A 14,305-nucleotide genomic window follows, 5' to 3' on the forward strand; every position below is an offset into this window, starting at 1 on the left:
AACAACAAAGAAGGGTAGATATCATTGTCAACATCTTTCTTGGAAGTGTTGGATATCTCTTGTTTATGTTGGATTTTTCCTCAATTTCAAAAGTGATTGCTCCCATGTTCAGTCAAAACTGCACTGTACCATGATAAATAATAATTAAACAGGCATATGATTCCATGTACCATTTCTTTCTTTGTTTTCTATTTTTATCTTTTCTTTGGCATATCAAATGTACAAATAAAGTAATACCTGTGAAGAATCAGAGTCATTAGGTGATGCTTTAGCACGATTTCTACGTCCTTCCAGTACAGCATGCACATTTACATAGCTAATCATTGGTGTCTGTAATCAATAATGCAAAGCTTTATCATCATTAAAAAAAACTTTTTGAAATATTACTGTCAACAAATATGCCGGCATAATACTAGATTATGATGCAAAACTGATTTGGAGAACAAGCATACTTCATCAGCTGTTTAATCAGTTTCAGTAGTGCCATCCATTTCAACTGTGGCTCCATACCAAGTATAAACCTGATACATGAGATTGAATATCGATCAAGACGAGGTTAGAGAACACACTAACTTACAATATAAACAATAATTTATTCCAATCACTTCAGCAGAGTTCCTTCAGTAGGTGTCAGAAAATTTCTACTAAATGATATGCTTCCAAGCAATTGGGTCAAATGCACTTTGATTATTGGCCAATAAAATCCTACCTAATGGAGAGATAGTTGGAGAGGTGACAAAACCCTGAAAACCAATAAACCGGAAAAAAGATGGCTTATTTTGTGAAAGAATTTTTGGGCCTATAAAAGTGGAATTTGTTCTTGTGGAAATTATCGAGTAATCAGAGATGAAAAGTATCTTCTTCTTCTTCATTAATGATTACAATATACAACTAGTTTTAAGGACCTCCCTGAAGTTTTGTCTTATGGCAAAAAAAATCCATTAGGGATCAAAATACAGAGTGAGAGTGGACTCACTGTCATTTTGATTAATGATAGTTAGTTATAACTATTTGTCTACCTATATATACCTGTGTGTGTGTGTGTGTGTCTGAAAATATCAAAAAAGATTATAATCATATGTTTGTGATGCTTACTGCGAATTTGAGCCTGGGAGGGAAGGTGAGCCAGATTTCGGGAGCAATTTCAGTGCCAAAGATCTCGTCTGTGCCAGTAAGGAGCCGAAGGCGGAGAGCGTGTCAGGACCAACTGCAATTATCAGCTCGCATTCTTTGTCTAGCTTCACCTGCCTTATTGCCGATGGTCCTCCTGCCCCTGCCGGTGGACGTAAAGCTGAACCTCCGAACGCCATGATCGATCCCTTTCTGGTGTATCTCTCCTGCTCTTTGCTCCCCCGTCTTTGAATATTTTCAAAACCTACTGCCAAATTAGAGCAGCTGCAAGGGTCATTATAGCTCATGCTTACACTTGGGAGTGTTAATTTCTACGGTTCTCTCAAAATATTTTGCTCAAAACTTACTACTGACAAGAGAAAAGGATTAAAAAAAATTGGGGGCCCATTTTACAAACATTTAAGTTGCCTCGTGAAACATTTTTGCCAGCCAGCTCCACCTATGGTCCTATCCTCAATTGATTCAATCATGTATTTTCTCTGTGCCTAAGCAGCATGGGAGTGGGTCCGTACAGGTATGTCGATAGGGTAAAACTTCAAAAGTTAAGACATGGGTCTAGTCCGGTACATCCTATATGACATATAATAATTAAAAAAATTAAATGCAAAAATTAATTAGTTGCACTCATGCTTTATAGCTTTTGTGTCTTGACTAACATTCGTTTTTAGCCCACTAGTCCCTGTACCAGATAGATAACTCAGCAAAAGGCAATAAACCACCAACCTATAGGATGGAATGAAAAAACAAAAGAAACAAAATCTAAAACATCTAATCTGGTATTTGTTGCATAATGTAATAAATTAACAGATACCGTTGATCTTAGAGGTGTGAACTAGTTACTTTTCTTCACGTGTTATTTTGATTTGTAATTTCCATTCATTGATTATCCCGAGAATACTGTAATTTGACAGAAGCAATTGTGAAAGAGCATACCTAGATAAAATCCTATACATGTATTATAGGTAGGAATAATATCCAGAATCAAGCTTAACCAATATGAATTAAGGTTACAGCTCTCACACCCCCATGGCCACAAAATATTTGTAAGTTATTAGAGCTTAGCAACAAAACACACATAACCCACAGGACAACATTTAGAAAAACTATGATGGGAAAAAAATCATCAGAGGGGGATTTATTCCAACTACAACCCAAAGTTGTCAATCTCGTAAAGGACAAGGTACCAGTTTTTCTACTAGTATGGTAAGTATCGGTACCAATATATTTTCAGGTACCATTTCGGATTTATTGTTATAAATATTATATATTATATATTTATTAAAAAAATTATCCAATATCAAATAATTTTAGCATGAAAACATGAAACACAAATTTATTTAAATTCAAAAGGACTTGTGAAATAGTCATCCACTGTTTCACTTTCACTGCTATAAATTTTGACAAAGATAAGTTTTTTACAACTTCTATATATTTTTGTTTATAGCATAAACACCCAACCAAGAAAAAAAGAAAACATGAAGAAAATAAATATTTACAACAAGGTACAGAGAGAGAGAGAGAGAGAGAGAAACACACACACACACACAAACACAAACACAAACACAAACACAAATACTCTGGGCTTGTTTGGTTTGTATTTGAGAAACATGTTTTGAGATAAAAAGTACGAAAATTAGTTTGGTTTGGTTTTTTTTCAAAAGATGTTTTGAAAAATTATTTTGAGAGAGCGTTTTGAAAAAAGTGATTGATTTGATGTGTATGAGAGAGAGATTTGTTTGGAAAACTTGTACACCAAACAAGTTTTGAAATTTTTTTTTGGAAAAATTTGTTTGGTTTGATTACTTTTGAAAACTTATTTGTAGAGAATTTTTCCCAAAACTTTTTGAGAAACACAAACCAAACAAGGCCTCTGTTTCTGGCATTTTATCAACAGAGCTGGCCCTGAGTTTTTTGGGGCCCAAGGCGAACATTAAAATGGGGGTCTTTTACATAAAACTACAAAAAAAAAAAAAAAAAAAAAAAAAAAAACTGTGGGGCAAAATGAAATTACTTAATTTTATTTAAATTGAATTAGTTTTTCTATTTTTTCCTTTCACAAACAAAACAACCATGATTATAAAATTAATCTAAATTGAAGAGAAATTCAACTGAGATAGATTATCTAAAACTCAATCGACATTCTACAATTGAAAGAACACCAACAAATTGATGAACAATTGAAGAAAATATTTGATTCAAGCAAAACATAAGCATGACAAAATTTAATCAACCAAAAAAAAAAAGATTAAAAAAAATAGGCATTGAAGTTAGATTTATGGCACAAATCAAAATTAAAAGCAATGCAATCAATAATTTAAAAAAAGAAAAAAAAAGAAAAAAAAAAAAAAAAGATAGATTAAATTGAAAAGCAAAGTTCTCAAATCAAATAAGAGCAATGAATTTAAAAGAGCACCGCATTGATTATCTCGTGGCCTAGAATTTGGACTGGCCATTTGTTTGGTCTCGCCACAGTTTGCTTCCAATGCTTACAGATGGGAAGGAATAGAAAGCCCTAGGTTTAATTGATAGAGTTTTATTATTTACATACTTTACCCAATATATTTTTGTAATTCAATTTGGAACCCCACATTTTTTTGGGGGCCTTTTGTCTAGACTGTGTTGTGAAGTTAAGAAACTAGGGCCGGGCCTTAATTTAGAGCTACTAATATTAAATCGATTAAAAGTATTTTGGGGCCCTTATATTTGGTTAAATTTGGGGGCCCAAGGCGGCAGCCTTGCTCGTCTTGGGCCAGGGCCGGGCCTGTTTATCGAGCACCTACCATGCACACACAGCAAGTATGCATCAATTCTGCATACAAAGAGAAACTAAAGAAATCCAAGAAAAGAAAGTCAAAAAGTCAAAGGTATAACGAGGGAAAACATGCAGAGATCATGAAATCAAGTTCAGAATTGTCTATAAAGAAGGTCCATAGCCAAAGGTCCCAAACAAAGATAAAGAGGATCAAAGATAGAGCAGTGAACAACGATTGTATTGCCTTCAATTTGAGACATTGAAGCAATCTGTCGTTAGGTTGGAGTCTAGGGTAAGTGGAAAACATTTTATCTAAGATGTGTTTTGGGCAAATTATAAATAGAATGCTTTAATCACGGTACTGGCAGGTATCGTGGTATTATGTTTCTAGGCCGAAATTTCCCGGTATTGGCAAAACTGGCCGAAACCATGCAAAAACTTAGCTGAGATGGAATTGAAGCCTGTGTGTACCATTTTTTGTCTGGTACGGTAAGATCCAGCCGGTACGGTACCAGATTAATGACTCTACCACAACCATGGTATGTAGTCAAGTACATCATGCAAGATCAATCAATGGTATGTGCTCAAAGACCCATATTTGCAAGAAAGGGAAATTAACAGTTAAATAAAGGGCATTCAATTTCCAACAAAGTTACCATGGATAATAAGGCCCTATGTATCCTTCTTGTTTTCTCTTTCCATGTTTTCATTCTTGTTTTTCATGATTTTAAAAACAGGAGTAATGAAAAGGATCTGTAGTTTCATTTAGTGCACATAAAGTTTTCAAAATTTCAGAAAATAATTTACAGATAGTGTGTTTCTCTCCCCCCCCCCCCCAAAAAAAAAAAAACACACTGGAAACGCATGCCAAACAAAACAATTTTCATGTTTCAGTTTTCACTCTGTTTTTGAGTATAGAAAACAGAAAAAGAAAACGAGACCAAACACGCCCTAAAGGAAAATTCACAAATTGTTAACGTGAAGGGGTCAGATACAAACTATATAACAAAAATACACCCCTCAATCGGAAATTTCATATAGCTTTCAGCGACAGACCATGATTTTCCACCATAAATCATACGTCAAAACAACGCTAATTCATCAAATTCATAATATATATATATATATATATATATATATATACTGCTAATTCAAGTTTGTTTTTTATTCAATTAAAAAAACCCTAATTCATCAAATTCGTAAATGTATATACTGCTAATTCAAGTTTGTTATTTTATTCAATTAAACAGACCCAAATTCATCAAAGCTTTAACTACTAGAAAAGCATACATGAATCGCAAATATATAGATATATACATATACAGGATGTAACTAGTAAAGCGAACCTTGCAGCAAAGGAGTGAGGCGAGACAGAGAGCAGACTGGAAAAACCTCACCGACCTGTTTATTAGAAAATATGCTTCTAAATCAAACCGCTCAGCGAACCGGCATAAATTTTTAGGTTGCGTTTGGTAGAGTTTTGTAAATATAATTTGATAGCATGAGTTGTATTTTGAATTTGTGAATTTTAGAATTATGATTTGAGTTTAGAAAATTTGTTTGGTGAAGAGTTTTGAAAAGAGTTTTAAATTGAGTGAGAAATTTTTGATGTGACATAATATAAAAACTTACAACTCATAACCAAACATACAATTCAAAATTCTATTAAAATACATAAAGAATATTTAAAAATTTGAAAAATATTTTTTCTGAATATATAAAAATTAACATATGTCAATTGTAAAAAAATAAAAATAAAAATAAAAATAAAAATAAAAAAATCACTGTTCCGATCAATCGGTGAGACGACCGGTTAGGTCAAATTTGAAAAAAAAAATTCTCGAAAACCGCATCTGAGACAGAGTGTTTTGTGCAGAGTTTTGGAAACGTGATTTCAGAACACGTTCCAAACATCATACTTGAATCAAAGTGTAGAACCATGATTTGAAAACACAACCAAACACAACCTTATTTTTTCAAGTCTCAGGGTCATTGATCGGACGGTCCAAATGACGTCGAATCTTGACTCACGCCACATAGAAAAACAAGAAACAAATAATTTAAAGGACAAATTACAGAAATAGTTCCTGTATTTTATTTTGTGTGTCATTTTGATCCTTGACATTTTTAATTGCACGATTTAACCCCTCAATTTAACGAAATGTGTCAATTTTGTCCAATAATTGACGCTCGTTTGAAATTTTGGACGGACTCCCTTTAGCAATTACTAAGGGGTATACTCGTCTTTTCACCTCAAACCCTAGTTACCCCCATCATCCTTATACTTGCATCTTCCCCAAATCAACAAGTCCATTCTCTCCGTCTCTACATAATCGAATCACTTTTAGGGTTTTGAGTTACCAGAAAATTGTTTGATTGTAAATTTACTGAAATTGGCGTGGATAGAGAAGAAAACGATTGACGAGGTCAAAAGACGAACATGGCGATTGTGAGGATTGGTGATGAAATACCAGATTATGGTAAGTAAAAAAGTACTCGTTGCCTTTTTTTTGGTTTTGTATTTTGCATTTTTTTTGGTTTTGCATTTTGCTTTATTTTATCTGTTTGCAAGTTGAAGTATTGGGTGGGTCAAAGAATCTACTTTTGCTTTGCTTTGCTTTGTTTGAAAGTGACGAGGTGAATATATGTTTATATATTCATGCATGTCGACACATCTACACCACTGTACACTGACAAAAAAACAAATCAATATCTACAATTGATGTATAGATAATGTGTTGTGGTCTCCCTTGTCCTGTATTGTTTATACAATAAATATGTTATCTTCTTTTTTAGATCCAGATGGTGATTATTTCACTATCAAAATGCATCATGGTGTGGTTTTTAAGTCTTTAGTAAATAGGGCTTATGTAGGAGGGAAATTATAATTTTGAGACAACTGTGATGCTGACAAAATGAGGGTTGATAGAGATAGGGGATATCGCTCAGAAGTTAGGTTATACTGAGTTCATTTCATACCATAATCAAGTGCCTGGTAAGAACTTAAATTATGGATTAAGGCCACTTAGAAATGATAGTGATGTAATGGATATGGTGAAATAGGTGCATATAAGTAGGATAATTGAAGTGTATTGAGAGTACATCCCTGATGATCAGTTGCTTGAGCTTGAAGAGTTTAATCACTTTCACCATGCAGCAATTGTGATTGAGGAAATTGGAAGTGACACAAGTAATGTTGAAGGTGAGGGTGAGGATGAAAGGCAAAGTCATGATTCATCCAACTATTCTACAAATCTAGAGGACTTTGAGGATAGTGACTATGATTTCAATGAGGATGTCATACTATTTGATGCTAATGTTGATAGGAATGTTGAATGGGGTGGGTTAAAGAGGCAGAAGCATAATGCAGAAAGAGTTGAGGTACCTCATATTGACTGCCTAAAGCCCGATGCTACATCTGATGGCCTTAAGAGCATTAATGAATCTTTTGATGAAGAGGCTGAAAGCAATAGGGTTAGATACCTAGAGTTTAATCCAAACACAAATATGGCAGACCCAAAGTTCAATGTTGGCATGGTTTTTGGCACTGCCAAAATATTGAAAGCTGTTGTTAAGGAGCATGGTGTTAAGACTGGGAAGGCTATTAAGTTAGTCAAAAATGACAGCATGAGGGTTAGGGTGTAAGCCACCACGTGAATGGATGCTTTATGCATCCAAGATGCAATGACAACCATCATTCTAGATAAAGACATATATCCCGACTCACAATTGGGGCAGAATTTTTTATAACAGACAAGTGAATTCTACATGGCTGTCTAAGAAGTACTTGGAGACATTGAAGTCCAATCCATCTATTCCAGTGCAATCATTCAAGCAAGCTATGCAAAAGGAGCACAAGGTTGGGATATCTAGGAGCCAAGTGTGTAGGATAAAGAGAAAAGCACAAGAATTGATAGAGGGAAGCCTCATGGAACAATATGCCAAGTTATGGGATTATTGTGAAGAGACAAAAAGAACTAATCCAGGGACAACTATCATAGTCAAGGAAGATGATAAAGATGCAAAAAATGAAGAACATAAAATAGATGAAAGCAAGCCTAGGTTTCAAAGGATTTTTGTATGCTTTGGAGGTTGCAAGCAAGGTTTTCTAGCAGGATGTAGGCCATTCATTGGGGTTGATGCCTGCCATTTGAAAGGGCCATACAAGGGACAACTATTGCAAGCTGTTGGTTTGGATGAAAATAACAATAGTTATCCATCGGCATTTGCAGTTGTTGAAGGAGAAACAAAGAGTTCATGGAAATGGTTTTTTGAAATATTGTGTGACACTCTTGGGTGGTTCAACAAGCAATGAGTGACCTTCATGTCAGACAAGCAAAAGGTAAATGCTTATTGGAAGTTTCATACATTTATTTTTATTGTTTAGTTCATTTAATGTGTGTAACTTTTTTTTCCCCCCTTACAAATGCAGGGATTGTATCCAGCACTTGTAGAGGTTGCACCCATGGCAGAATATAAGTTCTACATCAGGCATCTTTACATTAATTTTAGAGATAGCTTCAAGGGGGTGCACCTGAAGGACATTGTGTACAAAGCTGTAAAGGCTTCTTATGTACAAAGCTGCAAAGCCAATGATATATCCAGTAAATGGTTCTGAAATGTGGCCAAAGTTTGTGTTGCCTAGATTATTGCCTCCAAAAGTGAAGAAGCAACCTGGTAGGCCAAGAAAGTTGAGAAAAAGGCAAGCAGGTGAGCCTAAGAATCCTTATAAGATGCACAAAGGAAACACAACAACTACATGCGGCTTGTGTGGTAAGCTTGGGCACAACAAAAGAAGATACAAAGGCCAACCTATTGCACCAAAGGTTACCCTACATAATTTGTTACATCTTCATAAATTCAATTCATTTATTATGTGTCCTTTATACAATTAATTACTAACAATTTGCAAGTGACAAACAACCAGTCAAGTACCCAGAGAAGCAGTCAAGCACCCAGTAGTCAACCAAGAGACCAAGCAACCACTGAAACCAGTAGTCAACAAGGCAGTAGGGTAAGCATTTCAGTAAAGCCTAAAGCAGTGGTAGTCAACCAAGCTTCAACTTTAGAGCAGCATTGCAAGGGGTGAACATTAGGGGACCTCCATCAGGTTTCATTAGAACAAGCACATTCATTGAGCCAAACGCATTTGCAGGTCCATATGGGGGTTCAACAACATATGTGCCAAAGGGGCAAAAGTTTGTGACTTTGTCTTCACTACCAAAACATGGAAGCAATTAAATGTTGAAGGAGTAGTTACCTAATAATAGACAACAGTTTGTTTTGTGGAATCTGATGCATTATGTTTTGTTGTATTTGGGCTTTTTATGTTTTGTTGGAACATGGTAATGTTTTGTTGGATTTGCCATTTTGGACCATGTTTGAAGTATTTGTTAATTGAATTAATGTTTGGTTGGATTTGCCAACTGATTAGCCTCTTTGTTTATTTGAAGTATTTGTTTTTTGTATTGGAACATGTTTGAACCATGTTTACAATGTTTATGTCTATGTCTTGTTATAGGTTGCATCATGTTTGCTAAAAGTGAAACAAACTAATGCAACAAAGGTGAACAAAAGCAGGAAAGGTGAACAAACCAATGCACCATAAGACAGTATGATTGAAAAAAACTGATAAACTAAAACAGTTCATTCAACATTCATTTCAAAATTCAGCATTGACTCAAAAGTTGACAAACAAATGTTGATTAAAAAACATTGCTACAGCTTCATTCCACATTGATATAGTGTCATTCAAAACATGTCTGGACATAACAAAATCAAACCTTAAAATCCATTCCCAGTAGTCCATAAGCATCAATTACAAGAAGGGGGAAAAAAAAAACGTCCTTCATTCCTATTCCATTCCCAATCTAGAAGCTTCAAAACAAAAAAATTTACAAAAATTTAAAAAAAAACCCCATTTCATTCCTAGTCTACATGCTTCAATTTCCATCATTCCCAGTGCTTGAAAGAGAAGTAGCTACAGAACCATCTCCAATCATGTTCCAACACCAAAAAATGAGCCATGACAATGTCATTAAAGTAATCAACTTCTTGTCTTACTTTTTGCATCTTCAATTGTTGTTCAAGCATGGTGGTTCTTCTCAGCAACTCAGGTATGATCTCTTGAGCGCGAGGACACAATGGAGGATCCATCCATAGAAAGAATCCACATACATGTCTGCTCTGCAATATTTTTTCTTAAACACCTCAGTTGCCTTTACAAACAGTATAACAAAAACGACATCCAAATTTTTTTCCATCTACACTTACACCATATTGAGGACATCCCAAAAACCTTTGTCCAGGGTTGTTCTCTGTCCACGAAGTCTTCAACTGAGCTTCCATTCTACATCGGCGTAGTACATGATCCATCATCTTCTTCCGTCCTTCATCTACCATCAAGTTTGGAGTCTGTATGTATATTGGAGTCTATATGTGTATATAATGGAGATAGAGATGACATATATGGTTTTGATGGGAGGTAACTAGGGTTTAAGGTGAAAAGACAAGTGTGCCCCTCAGTAATTGCTAGAGGGAGCACGTGAGAGGCAGGTGCTAGCTTTCCATCCAAAATTTCAAATGGGCGCCAATTATTGGACGAAATTGACACACTTCGTTAAATTGAGGGCTAAATCGCGCAATTTGAAATATCAAGGACCAAAATGACATGGGGTAAAGTACAGGGACTATTTCTGTAATTTTCCCTAATTTAAAAAAAAAATGCTTGAGAATTTTTATTGATAATTAAAATTATAATTTTTTTAATGGGGATTGACCAATAAATCCCAAATTTTGGTTTTTTAATCCATTAGATCCTAAATGTTTGGGGAATTCTATTTTCACCCACCTGATAAACTCAGGGCACATACTTAATGAAAAATTAACTTAATGACAATTATATCTTAATTAAAAATTACTATAATAGACATCTATCAACACTCCTAATATTATATACATAAATTCTCTATACACATCTTTTAAGAACAAAAATATCTCAGTATACAACTTTTGAATAAAAACAATTAAACCCTAATTTTTCTATTGTGATCACTTTGCTTGTTACACACTCTATACTTCTTTGTTACTTGCAAAGAACAATACTCTCAAAATATCTCTCATATTGTTTTAATCTCTAGGTTTATACTAGATTATTTACATCGTTTAATTATTAGTTCAACAATTTTTACTTGATTTTGATATGGAAGAGTTACAAACCTATGGAAGTTCAAATTCAAGCAATGGTGACAGTAAAATCAGTGATGAAAGGTAAAATCGTGTAGACCTTAATTTTGTTTTGTTTTTTGCGTTTTTTAGTTGGAGACACAGTGTCGAATTTTATAAATTAATTCAGAAATTAACTGCCGAACTAACATTAATATTTCGATAGAAAGTTCCGACTTGTTTTATATAATTCGATACCTTAATTCTAATTTTTAAATTTATTTCGGTTATTAAGTGCCGAATATAATTAATTTTTTCAGCTATATAGTGCCGAAATTTTGTATTATTTTCATTTTTTTAGTGCCAAAATTTTTTAGTTATTTCGGCTCTGTAAAACCGAATTAAAATTTTTCCTCTCCTTTTTAGATGCCATGCACTAAAGAACCTGACGTTCGATTGGATATTATGGTGGATTGTACTAGTCATTTTATAGCTAAACAGGTAACTTTTAACATAAAATTCGTAAGTTCATAATTTGTATTACTTTGTTTAGTTTATTCTTTTGAAAATTGTGTGACATTAAGTATAGATTTTTGACAACAAAGATGAATTGCTCACTTGGGTACGTGGCATTGGAAGGATAAATGGCTTTGTTATTATTATAAGGACGTCGGACTATGGTGGTGGTCGTAATAGACCAAGAATTTATCTTGCTTGTGAGTGGAGTGGGAAGTACAGATTGCGTAAAAAGTTGAAAGATAGCTCAAAAGACTTATTGAGAGAAACTGTTACGAAGAAGTACGAATGTCCATTTGATTTGAGGGCATTCAAGTTGAAAACAAATGATGAATGGACATTGAATGTAGTTTGCGGACTGTATAATCATCTAGCTGTGGAGCATCTCCAAGGACAATCATATGCAGGAAGATTGTCAGCTAGTGAAAAGTCGCTATTAGTAGATATGTCAAAGAGCCTAGTAAGACCAAAAGAGATACTCATTACACTCAAACAGAGAGATGCCCTTAATATGAGCACAATGAAGACAGTTTACAATGTACGACATCGTTGTAGGGTTCTACAAAAAGCTGGTAGATCCCAGATGCAACAATTGTTGGGTGAATTAGTGAAACATAAGCATATTGAGCGTCATCAATGTGAGGAAGGCTCTATGATCGGACTTATTTTGGGCACATCTAGTGAGTTTAGATTTGTTTCGTACATTCCCTCGTGTGTTGATTATGGATTGTACATATAAGATAAATAGATATCGGCTTCCTCTTCTTGAAATCGTGGGAGTGACATCAACTCATATGACATTCTTCGTGGCTATCGCATACTTGCAAACTGAGCGAGTTGATAATTATGTATGGGCGTTACAAATATTGCGTGATCTTATGGACGACAATGTTTTACCTGAAGTCATTGTCACAGACAGAGAGCTTGCTTTGATGAATGCCATTGACAACTCCTTTCTGAATGCTTGACATTTGTTATGTCGTTGGCATATTAATAAGAACATATTGACAAAATGCAAGAAAATGTTTAAGACAAAAGAAAAATGGGACAAGTTTAACACTACATGAAACTATTTGATATTGTCATCAACTAAAGAGGAATACAATGCTTACATTGTAACACTACATAAGGATTTTAGTAACTATTCGGAGTCAATCAAGTATGTTACTGTAAGTTGGTTGAATCCGTATCAAGAAAAAAAATTTGCGGTACATACAGACATGTGTATGCATTTTGGCAATGTTACAACCAATCAGTAAGATTTTTTTTTTAATTTATTATAAATCATATTGTTATTTTTAATTATTATGCTTGACTATTTTGGTTTACATCCATATGAACAGGGTTAAGAGTGCTCATGCTAGATTGAAGAGGCAGTTAGGTTCAAGTCAAACGACATTTGAGATTTCATTTGAAAAATACATTATCTACTTGAGTTGCAACACATTCAAGTTAAAGCATCATTCGAGAAGAGTTTGACAACTGTGCAACATCAATTCAAACCTTCTCAATTCAGCGAGCTCCGGGGTAATGTGTTTATTTGTGCATTGGAGTACGTGTTGGCAAAGAGTAAGAGAGCAAATTCAGTTGGAATTGGTGTTGCAGCATGTGGGTGTGTTCTTAGGCGCATGCATGGTTTACCATGTGTTCACGAGATTACAGATTACATGAGACAAGACCGTCTTATTCCACTCAACAGCATACATGTACATTGGATGAGACTTACTATATGTGTGCATAATCCGAAGGTTGAGAAGTTGGAATTGACTTGTATCCCAGGACTTGATATGATTTTGAAGTGGTTCAAGGAGTCTGATATTGCCACACAATTGGATATGTTGAAGAAGTTGAGGGAAATTGCAAATCCAGTGAACACTTTTCTTATTGAGCTTGATGTGAAACCTAATCCACGTCGAGGACATAAGAAAATTGATACATCTTGCCTTCGTGACCCGTGTGCATTTGAGTTGGTTGACGATGGCCATGATAGCCAGAGCACATTAGCTTCCAGTCAGTCAAAGAAAAAGAGAGCTTCAAAAGTATATGAGAAGAAGTGGAATGTAAAGACAAAGGCATATCGTACAAGAATAAGTTTACTGAGTGCATATGCTGGTGACTTCCCGCCTATGTTAATACCATTCATAAAGTTGATGAAGGATGTAGATGGTGATGGGGATTTTGGTTTTAGAGCTATTGCGGGTTTACTTGGTCTTGGAGAGAATGGCTGGGTGCAAGTTAGGCGTGATCTGCTACTTGAATTAAATAATCACACAAATGAATATGTCACACTATATGGGTCGCATGAGAGGGTTGAGGAGCTGACACATATCCTTTCATATTTTGAAGATAGCCCAGGCTTTGATCGTTGGATGACTATGCCTGATATGGGGTATCTGAGCATCATTTTATAATGTAGTCTTGTACCACTTGCCATTACAATAGTGTCTCACTTTTTTACCTTTGAGATCACCGCCAGTAACCGTAGTTGATCGTCGCGAGATTGCCATTGGATTTGTCAATGGAAATCATTTTATGCAGGTATAAGTTATGAAAATAACCGAATATTGTTGTCTAATATTTGTGTAATTGCAAATTTTATGTATTTGGTAAAGATATGCATTTTTTTGGATGTACGTTGTAACAACCCTCGTTACTGTTTACCGAATAACCGCCGATTACCGTTAAACTGGACTGATTATGACTGATGATTGAACTGATTAAAAGTACTGAACCGACTGACTG

The 14,305-nt window shown here is 34.8% G+C and overlaps 2 protein-coding genes across 2 annotated transcripts in view; one reads left to right on the plus strand and one right to left on the minus strand.

Moving 5' to 3' along the window:
* LOC114288407 (hypersensitive-induced response protein 1-like) overlaps nucleotides 1-14,305 on the minus strand; it is a 116,031-nt gene that overhangs the window by 46,158 nt on the left and 55,568 nt on the right. The window lies entirely within an intron of this gene.
* LOC145822935 (uncharacterized) lies at nucleotides 8,208-13,974 on the plus strand. Its single transcript, XM_082921525.1, has 6 exons — nucleotides 8,208-8,225; nucleotides 8,316-8,456; nucleotides 10,192-10,299; nucleotides 11,474-11,548; nucleotides 11,637-12,243; nucleotides 13,016-13,974. Exons 1-6 carry the CDS (start codon nucleotides 8,208-8,210, stop codon nucleotides 13,972-13,974), a joined length of 1,908 nt encoding a protein of 635 aa, XP_082777651.1.

This window comes from Camellia sinensis, chromosome 1 (assembly GCF_055761805.1).
Source record: "Camellia sinensis isolate YWXY chromosome 1, ASM5576180v1, whole genome shotgun sequence".
NCBI classification, from domain to species: Eukaryota; Viridiplantae; Streptophyta; class Magnoliopsida; order Ericales; family Theaceae; genus Camellia; species Camellia sinensis.

What these genes read in the sequence shown, in the direction of transcription:
- LOC145822935 (XM_082921525.1), top strand. An exon ending in TACCATCAAGTTTGGAGTCT is followed by an intron (nt 10,300 to 11,473) that starts GTATGTATATTG and finishes TCTCCTTTTTAG; the next exon opens with ATGCCATGCACTAAAGAACC. An exon ending in GTCATTTTATAGCTAAACAG is followed by an intron (nt 11,549 to 11,636) that starts GTAACTTTTAAC and finishes CATTAAGTATAG; the next exon opens with ATTTTTGACAACAAAGATGA.